Below are 10,601 nucleotides of genomic sequence, written 5' to 3'. Positions count from 1 at the left end.
ATATTGTGAGAAATCCATTAATGTTTACTGATACACCCCTTTCCAGGCATAGAGAATTTTGTGTATGGGGTGTGTTCCATAGGGTGGTCCGAGGAAAGATGGGCTCACAACTCATTATACTGGAAAGAATAAAGAGGATTGCCTAAGGAGGTACACAGTGAAATACTTGGTGGATGGATGTTTGAATGAAGTCTAATTGAAAAGTACTGACTGATTAAACTCTTTCTTAGACTTGAACAGCTTTACACTTGATATTCCAGGTTAATTCAACTTATTCAGGCTCTTTAGTTGAATGCCCTACGCCAATTTGAATTTTTCAAAGTATGTCTCATCCCTAATGCTCTAGTCCCCATCAGAATCCTTAGAAAATACACTTTCAGCAAGGAACACAGCATAAATTTGCAGATGTTGCATTCCCAACAAATGAGAGCTGTTTCAAAAATAAGGTTTTAATCCTAGCAGACTGTCAAGCTAAAGTCAGAACCTCAGATTGCTGGCTGTGATCTGTAGCAATGATAGCTTCTGGACTGAAAAGCTTCATTTGTACTATCAAGGAGGAAGTCTATCAGAACACTATCTCTCAGTGGGATTATAGAAGCTTAGTCCAAAGGTACAAATGACTTTTTTTCCCCCCATGCACACTATCATTTACTCTGTTCCTCTTTTAGAAATAGGTTTCCAAACCTAACCTTCCCCTCTTGAAAGCTGGTGTATTGTAGACTTACTGCCCTCATATGTAAATAATAAAAAGGAAACTTTTGGACAACTTTGGTTTTGTGTTTTTATATCAGTCCAGTTCCCACTTAGATTTTGAAAAGAATGTCCATTTTCTTCATTAATCAACTAATTTCCCCATAGGTCTCATGGTCCCAGAAAAGGTGTTTTTAACCATAGGCTTCTTATTAGTACATCTTGGAGCTGCTACAGATTTTCATTTTAGATGAAGAGACCAAATGGAGGCTGGTTACACCCCTTTTCCTCATCTCTTCCCACCAAGTGTAAAGAATAAGCACAGGTGAACATGTCATCCTCCATCTTGGTTATGACAGAATGAAGTCCTTACATAGTTGGTTTCAGGGATGGGGAACATAAGCATTATAACCTTCACCCTCCCTCAGACTTGAGATCACCACACCTTCAGGATACACTACAGGCAGGGTTTTTTCCTTACACACAAATCAACATAACCAGGATGTTATGGCAGTTCATGCTTCAGAGTTGAGAGAAAACAAATTGCTCAGGATATTGCTTTGTTAAGCTTTGTTCTTTAATAAGCCAGAAGTTATTTGTTCATAAAGCTGGTTTTGTACAGCCATACAGGATATATTTAAGAAACGACAGAAATTGCACTTTACACATATGAAGCCTTGTTCCCCAAAGGGGGGAAAAAAGGAAAATCTACTGACATGGAATTACAAAGTGCCTGTTGACTGCATCATGAACATAATCCAGCTCTGTGGCCAAGGTAAATCATTTTGTGTATATATGCATATATATGCATATATATATTTTTCTTTATTTTTAAACAGGCAAAATTTATAGAGTATGACACAGGATAATATATCCCTTTACAATATATACTTTGTTGTTATAATTTACAGTCAGCATACTTATTATAAATTACTTTAAAAATCCATTAAAAATAATATAATAATCCACAGTCCGTGCCCTTTCCCATGGTAACTACAATCACTTGGTACAAAGAGTGTATCTTATTATGTGAAAGCCTGTTTCTGATCTACCTAAGAGAGGACCAGAAAACAGGCATGACAGTTAAACACAGAGAGGCAACTTAACAGACTTTGGGAAACTTTGTTCAAAATAGTCACAACAAAAAGACCAAATTGACCCAGGCAAATCTGTTCTTATTAAGACTATTTCTGTGTTCTCTTTAAGGACCAATTCAAAGTGGGGATGATGATGGTAGTGGGATCATTCCAGTCAAAAGAAGCCACGTGAATGTTTAGAAGCAAGGGAAACCAGAGGACTGATTGCCCAAAATTATATCACCTAATGAATTTCATGACAAGGGTGCTCTACTTGGCTGGGAGGTAGGAGGGAAATGCAAAGGCAGCAGAAATTCAAAAAATGGAAATAGCAGCAGATGTTCAAAAACTTTTAAAACAAAGGTGAGTGTGTAAAGAACTTGCTGAGTATCCAGCGAAAATAAATATCCTAAATTGCACTGGCTATGAAAACATTCTGAGAACACTATATTTTACTTCTGTTTTCCCAGACTGCTGGGAAAAAGGAAAAAACAAAACACACAGTTTATTTTAAACTAAATGGGACGCAGAACTGGAATGGACTCTTTCTCATCTTTTTTCACAGCATTCAGGTCCTACCTCCATTACTAGGGACAACAAGGTTTAACTGTTAAGCTGAGAGAGGAGGGAGTAGTGATGGTGGTGGGAAGAACAGAAGAGCAGCCCTCCAAGCCTTAAGCAAAATTCTCACAACTGTTATCTCTGGGTATAAAAGGGAGCTGGGTGGCCTTTCAGTCTCTATAGCTCCAAAGTACCTACAGGTAGCAACAAGGTTAAAAACAAAACAAAACAGAATTGGTATCAAAATGTCATCTTTCTTCTTTTACTTCTTTATAAGCTTATTAGTACAGTGGTTAAAGCGGGAGGTATACCAAATATTCTAAAATTCTCCTTGGATAGTAAATAGGTTATAACTTGAAATGTCACCTCTCAGAATTGTGCCTGGTTATATTACTATAGTTGGTTTAGTTCAGTCTGTCAATCTGGAAATTGATCATATGGCTCCACTAATTTTTTTCCCAAGCTTCCTAAGCACGAGAGAAAGCCAGTGCACGTTGGTGGAGGAGCTGATATCGATTGGTCTCATATATCAACTACAATGCTGGGATAGAGTTTAAAATCTGGGTTCCTGAATGGGGAAAAGAGGCGGTATGTGTGAAGTCTGCCAAGATCATGGGGTTTACATTTTCACCCAACAGTGAACCGGCTATGCCACTACACCAAAAAAAGAAATCCTTTCAGGATTATAAACAGAGTAGTTAAGAATGAATCATTAAACAAAAAAAATGTAGGGCCATTACTGATGTAGACCATATTTTCTGATGATAAAATGATCTTAAAAATGACATTTCAATTAAATTTTGCCTAATTAATGGTCTCTCAATTAAAAAGTAGAAACAAATCTAAAACTTTAAAAAAAAAGTTTTCCTAAGTAGTTATGGCATCCCTAATAGTTCACTTCTTTGTTGGCCAACAGAGTCTTTCCTAGGGAAGATTCCCTTACGGTATGATCCCCTACAGTGAAGCCCTACTTTCCACTCTCTTGAACACCACTCCCTACTAATAATTCTGGTTAGTTATAAAATGACTAGAGATCTAGGATCTGTCAACTGTAGAATAGGTTTTATTTTATTTGATTCAAAATGAAGATTAAGGTCCCCGGGAAAAGTATCTTAAGTTCTCTTATTTGCCATTAACTTCTTCTTATAAAGAAACCTATGTTACATTCTTGTATAAAATATTAATCTTCTAAAGAAACACAGCTTCAGATGGAAAACACATTGGAATGTCAGTTCCATGTGATTACTCAAGGTCTAGAAGGAGTAATAAAATAATAACTGTCTTTCTCTCCAGCACCCAGCTCATAAAGGAGTCCAACGCTTACAGGGCTTATGAGTGGGGAAGGAAGGGTCAGTCAGGTGAGGTTGGCCCAGGAGGAAAGTGGGTCATTTTTCTCATATGAAAAGACTCCCAAATTTGTTTCCATAGAACCTGATGAGAAAGGATACTCTGTGGGGAGCTAAAAAACATAAGTACTTCTAGGATGATGTATGGAGAGTCCCCCACCCCCACCCCCAGCTATGACATAAGAATAGAGTTTATTGCTCCCTATCCACCTGCCTCCCAAGCCCAGCTCCAGGAGATTCAGACTTTAAAAAGTTTTTCTAAGGGGGTCAAATCTAATATTCAATCATATGATTATTATACTTTGGAGTCTGAAGTCTTCCTGTCCCTAGCAGAGCATGGGAGGTCTATGGTTACCTGTAGCTACCACATGGAATGATGCCCTACGCCTATTGGGCCAAAAATGTGTAATCTTTGTTGCACAGCTTATGCATAATCCACTAATGGTATGTTAGTTTTAAATGGTGGTCACAAGGAATGCTGTGCGGTGTGAGAGACATCTCTGCCTCCCACACCAACTCAGACCAACTCACCCAAAAGGTCTTAATATTCAGTTCATGTAAATATTATAATGGTGCTGACTACTGGCACATCACAAGGCAACGTTAGGAATAAACCAACCCAGACAGCAGGTTATAAATGGCAAATTCTCTTTCTCCGAACAGTGCATATGGTGGTTAGACAAACTGCATTAGGAACTTCAAAAAGAACATTTTCACATGTCTCAAGAAAGGGTGTCACAGTTCAGTTAGGTGAGCACACCTTCATTTCTCACTCATTATAAATAGCAAAGACAAGTTTTATAATCTCACACATGCTAAGGAGCTAAGGATGAGAGCTCATCATGAGGTGTATGGGGACACCCTGTGGTGAAAAATAATGGCATTACTTTCCCAAACACAAGTCCAAGAGAATCTTAATCTTGTCTTTAATTCTGATGGCCCATGGTTTCTCCCCTGCTGTTCTCTGTGGGAGAAGGTTCCATGGGAAAGAAGTTAGACAGACACACAGACAGATAAGACACACACACACACACACATCTATTTCTGTATGTACGTATGTGTGTATATATATTTATATATATTTACAATAAACTTCAGCAACCAGAATATTAATAAAAATAGCTTCAAGTAGTCTATTTTTTCCATTTGTTTAATACTGATGGTCTGAGGAAAAAGAAAAGTTAGTTGGGTCACATTTTAAAAACAGTATTTTCCTTTTGGCAGCTTTTTGTAACATTTATTCGTGCACTATTGCATATGAATGTTTTGGAAGATAGAATTAAACCAGTCACGCTGTTTGTAGTGGGGGTGAGACTTTCCTGAGGATTTTCCAGCAGAGTGTTTGTTACTATGTTGTCTCTTGTCTGATGATCACCGGGTAGGGAGCAACACAGAGGGATTATGATGCAGCTTGGAAGTCTGAGGATCACAGAGCTGATAAAACATTAAAAAATATTTAGAGGAACCTGGAATCGTATGGCTATTGAAAACTCGGCACACTTGTGTATTTGGCGCAAACCAACCAGGAGTCAAACTGGCATCGGTTATTCTGATATCTTAACAAAATAAAATAAAATAAATTAATTTCTTCTTTCATTGCATAACCCTATAGTGTGTGAGACCTGCTCTGATTGCTTAATGGAAACAAGAGCTTTTTAATTTTTACTTGACAACAATATGGAGTGCATGATAAATAGTTTGGGGTGAACGGCTCCATTTATTTGTTGCAGGTCCTCAGGAAAGTTTAAATCAGCTGCAGCTTCTAAGTACCCCCAAAATTTCCAAAGTCTACAGCCTTTGCCTTTAAGGTCAAAAAGAGTGGACCTATTCCTTACAGGTCAACAATCTGTTGGTCCAACAGGCCCACAACACCATGCTGCCTGCCTTTGCGATCTCTGCCTCCCACACCAACTCAGACAGTGGTAGATTATTGGGGAGTGGAGAAGAGGCAAGGGCAAAGCACCCGCAGAGGTAACTGGCCAAGCTTCTGTAATTATTTGGGCCTCAGTTCGAAGAATAAATCCTGGTAGGTCCCGAGTTCTCCCCAAATTAAGAACAGCTAAGGCCACAGCTAAAACTCTTCCCAACAGGTTTCTGCTAAGCCTGTCTGGCTCCTCCTTTCCACTCTTCCATCGGGAGGCTGGGTACCTCCCGGCTAGGAGCAGCTGCTTATGCTCAGGTATGAGGCAGGATAGTTGCTAATGATGATGCCTGTGACGGACGGCTATGGGTGAGCTTCATGACAGGGGAAAACCCCAAAGATGAGATGCTGCCACCACTCTGTGGCGATGAAAGGATGTGTGCCTGCCAGATTAGACCATGTACTCATTGTTCCCATAAACAATCTGTTGCTGCACAGTGCCACAGTCAGGGTCCACGTTTCTTTTGTGATTTCCCCCTAATGTTCCTTCAGGGAGGTCTTTGGTTTTCTGGGGTGAGTTTTTCACATTCTTGAGTTTTTGTTTGCCCTTTGCAGAGCTGAATGTGCCTCGGCTAATGAACTGAGGCTTGTCCTCCAGGGTCCTGACCTGGCACAGGGAACCTTCCACTGCTAACCGGGCCTCAGGGGTCTCACCAACTGAAGCAGCTCGGTAGAACGGAGGTTTGGAATGAATTTGAAACCGCTTTCTGGTCCCATGAGAAGAGGCTGTGTTGTATGAAGACAGTGAAGAGATAGCAGAATCCACTGAATCTAAAGATTCCTGTTGTTTTTTCAGCTGCCTTCGCAACTTGGTTGATGATTCGGTCTTGGAAGATTTCAGCGAGCTAAGTGCTAAACTTCTCTCTAAGGCAAAAAGAAAAAGACAAAAAAAAAGTCAAACAATATTCTTTTTAATGCTAATTTATCACTGTCATGAATAGACTTTAATATGTACAGACGAAAGGTTAGGCCAGGCAGATTTACCTGATACACAGGCAGAATCAACAAGGGGATGCCATTCATTTCCTGACTCTTCCAATTTATAACCTAGGGAGTGCTATATGTGTCCACGTTGCTGAGAAGGAATTTCTCTCTCCAACTTTGGCAGTTCAGTGACGTCATCCCCTTACCCCAGGAGCATTTAATCTCCCCCTTAGATACTCTAGATCAGGAATTATTAACCTGGGGCCCAGGAAATTGTTTTCTGAAAACTATTTTGATAGCTGTATTTCAGTATTTCCTTTGTCTTTTATTTGGTGCATTTAAAAACATGATTCAGAGGAGTCTATAGGTTTGTTTCATCAGACACTGCCAGAGGAAGCCATGACATACAACAAACATGAGGAGTCCCTACTTTATAAGGGGAGACAGAGACTAAGTCACAGTCTTTGTTGTGCTTTCGGCTTTAAACTACGGCAGAGAGAAACCATTTCCCCTGTAGGACTTGCCCCACAGAAAGTTTAATTGCAGAAAAAATTTGAAATCCTTAGCACCTAAAAACAGCAGATAGCTCTTTTTGCACAAAGGGGCTGAAAACCTGTTGCCTACCAAGGAAGCTTTTTCTCCCAATGGCTGCTCAGAACCCATTTGAGCTGTCTGTCTGCTTACATCGATGCATGACACAGGAGACATCAATTCTATCCCTTTGGGTAACGTGGAAAACCATGAGTTACCCTTTGTCACTGCAGTCCTTGGGTCCTCAAGGCTTTATTACTGCTCTGCATCTATGCCCTCTCAACTTTCAGAACCTGTCACATGACCCACTGATAGAAACTCAGAACCCCGAGGCCTTGCCATCCCCTCCACTCCTTCATCCTTTCTCTTCTGCTGGAGCAGAACTTTCTTTTATGTGTTGTTTCTCCCAGAGTGTGAGCTCCTTAAGAGCAGGAATTATCTTGATTTTACCATTTGTATCTCCAGTGCTTAGCACTTGGTACACAGTAAATATTTAATAAATGCTTTTTAAAAATTTATTTGTTCATTCCTAATTCACTGCCCATGAGCACTGCAGGTCCTAAGACTGAGAGGTCATTCCAAACTGTGAAGGATGAGACAGCTGCAGTTCAAGTACCATAGCTGAAAGGAGAAGTCTTGGCCTTATCTCACGTGTTGGGAATCTGTGTCTCTTCAGTGATCAAATACACAGGAAAAAATACATGATCCAACTACCTCATTTACCTGATTTATCAGAGAAAGCTCCTTCAGAGTCAAAGTTCAAATTCTCAGAGCTATCAGCAGTCCCAATAGAGGCTTCAGATTCAAGTGTTTCATCATCTGAAGCCCGGGGCTCCAAGGCAAGCATCTCAAATGTTAATTCTTCCCTGAAAAATCCAATCAGGAAGAGCATTAGCATACAGGCTGGAGGAAGCTCTAGGAAAAAAGGCCCAGGAGACAATAATACAAGTGACTGACACTACCCCATTCACTGTAGTTCAGACAATGAAAAAGACTATTACTTTGAAGCAAAACAACAAATAATAAAGGTTAGGTCCTGCATATAAGAGGAAATAGGTGGGGAATGGTTTTCTTTCCTTCCCTCCCCACCCCATTCTTCTCCAGCCAGGCGCTGGTTAACAGTTGGCAGGCTGTTTTTCTCCCTGATGGGCCTCTAGCTGCTCACAGGACATGTGTTAATGAGAAGACCCAGGTTTTAGTGACTCTGATCTCTATTCTTCTTGATATAATGGTGCTTCTACATACTCCTGAGTTTAAGTCCTGATAATAGGCTTACAAACTTGCTGTTCTCTCCTCAGACTTGCTGAATGTTTCGTTCCTGTTTAACTGAAAGCCTGCGGTGGAGGCCAGCAGAGGTGTAAGGAAAGCAGCAGTAAGTGTCAGGAGACTCGGGTCCTAGTCTTATTTCTGCCACTGACTAGCTGTGACCAGGCAAGTCCGCTTCCCTGGGCCTGTTTCTTTATCTGTAAAGTTAAGAAATTACGCTAAATAATCTCCAAGGTCCTTTTCAGCTCTCAAAAAGTTCCATGGGTCTGATTCCCATGTAGCCAAGTTAATTTTACTGTGTTCCCATTTTACAAACGGAACCCTGACAATCAAATAATCACTTTTAATGCAGGCCAGTTATTTCACCAATGAACTTCAATGCAACGACTCAAAACACATGGCCCAGAGAGAGAAATCAACGCTTTGCTTGATGTTATAAGAGTCAGGACCAGAACACAGATCTCGACTCCCATTCTAGGGGTTGATTCTACTACACACCACACAATGTAGGCAGCATTGTCTTCATGGAAGGACAACATAAAAACAATGTTCTTTCCCCTCCCACTCTGGAAACTCACTTTTCTTTCTGCAAGTTCTCAATCTGCTCAGTCAACACCCTCTCTTCCTGCTGCATGGCTGCCTGCTGTTGCTCTGTGACATCCATCTCTATGGCCTCCTCATTAGTCACAGTTTCTTCTGGGACTTCAGACATGGAGGGTAGTCGGACAGCAACAGGAGATGATGGACTTGGGTAGTTTGCCTTACGAATACGCCCTCTACCCTGTGGAGAAACACCCATATAAAAAGCTTCATGTCTTCATATCTTTGGTCAGAGAGGTTAGGACAATAAGCATGCTTTCAGTCCACTGGATGAGTAGAAATAATAAATGCACACAAATCATCACTGGCAGGGGCCTTAGGATACTAAGACAACATCCACTAGACACAAACATATTGATGTTTTATTGCAAGAAACCATGAAAATAACCCTGCAAGAAACCTGAGGGGGTGGAAGGGTATTACACACTGGCAGATTTTTAAGATTCCTTCCCTTAATTATCTGAATACCCATTTGCCTCACACGAAAGTTATCATAGTGTACTAGCGAAGTACAACCCATAACGGTTATGGTACAATATATCATGGGTATAAAGGTGTTCATCTTCGTTATAAAATCCTATCCATAACAAGAAAAGTGCTCCCTTAGAAAGTGGACGCCTTTTTCTATGACTTATAAAAACATACTGGAGGGGAATCATAGGTAAGAGAGCATAATTATGACATCTGTAAGCTTCTTACACTCACTTTGAATTTGTCTTGGCTGACAATGGAATGCTCTTGACTCAATATGTTTGTATGCACATATATACTCACAACGGTGAAATGCAACAGGATTGTGGTTGTTTTTGTCAGGGAAATGAAGGAAGACAGATTCATCTTAGAAGTAGATGTTATCTTTGTTTCCCTTCACTGCCTTTCCCACCCTTGTTTCAGTTTGCAGTGGGGAATGAGCATAGGAAGTGTTTTTGTTGGTCTACAGTAATGACATATCAGTTCACTTCAATGCAGATGAATAGAAACAAAAGAAGAAATTACATGAGGACTTTATTTTTACTTCTAGCTTCCTTGGGGTGAACCTGTGACTAAGAAGTTAAATATTTTTTTAGACGAGAACCAGAAACAGTAGACGCATTAATTTGCTTAATTCAATTATTTTATTTTTTAAGTATTTGTTATATTAGAGGCACTATGCTAAATGTGGAGATACAAAAATGAAAAATAAAGGTCCTGTCCTCTGGTGGACAGGATAAAGCATAAGAATGACACAAGGTACAATGTGTTAAGGGCAAAGAATTGGTCTAGCCAAAGTGACAAAAAAAATATCAGGAAATAAAGACCACTTGCATCACAAAATATGTGGGTGTAACACTTTGGGAGATTCAACAAAGAGAGAACCAAGCGAAATTTACATTGCAATAAATCAGGGAGCGAAGGAAGGCAGTCTATTCGCTGTTAGAATTATGTAAAAACATGCTGTTAAACTACCTTGCAGCCTGCTAGAATCAAGTTATTAAACCCTGGGCTGACTTTGGAGTCATTTTGGATCCCTAAAACCATCACCAAAGAGCACAAGGCTAGTAATGGACACAGAGTTACATAATGAGAAAGCCTCTGAGCCATGTGAGAGACCACTCTGGCACTAAGCCTTCAAGCGCTGGGTCCACAACACAATAAGGCCTTGTGTTCGCAAAGAACCACCTAACAAGGATAACGGAAAAAAGTTAA

General features: G+C 40.2%; 1 protein-coding gene across 1 annotated transcript in view; it reads right to left on the bottom strand.

The window, feature by feature from the left end:
- Window positions 1-1,245: 1,245 nt before the first annotated feature.
- Window positions 1,246-10,601, bottom strand: part of MYO9A (myosin IXA) — a 320,315-nt gene continuing 310,959 nt past the window's right edge. Inside the window, 3 exon segments of the mRNA XM_020996823.2 lie at window positions 1,246-6,458; window positions 7,773-7,915; window positions 8,894-9,096. Of these exon segments, the coding sequence (XP_020852482.1) occupies window positions 5,986-6,458; window positions 7,773-7,915; window positions 8,894-9,096 (819 nt within the window). The 3' untranslated portion in view covers window positions 1,246-5,985.

This window comes from Phascolarctos cinereus, unplaced genomic scaffold (assembly GCF_003287225.1).
Source record: "Phascolarctos cinereus isolate Bilbo 61053 unplaced genomic scaffold, phaCin_HiC Scaffold_3;HRSCAF=262, whole genome shotgun sequence".
In the NCBI taxonomy this organism is placed as follows: domain Eukaryota; kingdom Metazoa; phylum Chordata; class Mammalia; order Diprotodontia; family Phascolarctidae; genus Phascolarctos; species Phascolarctos cinereus.
Note: the sequence above shows the minus strand (reverse complement) of the source record. Positions and strands in the feature narration are given on the sequence as shown.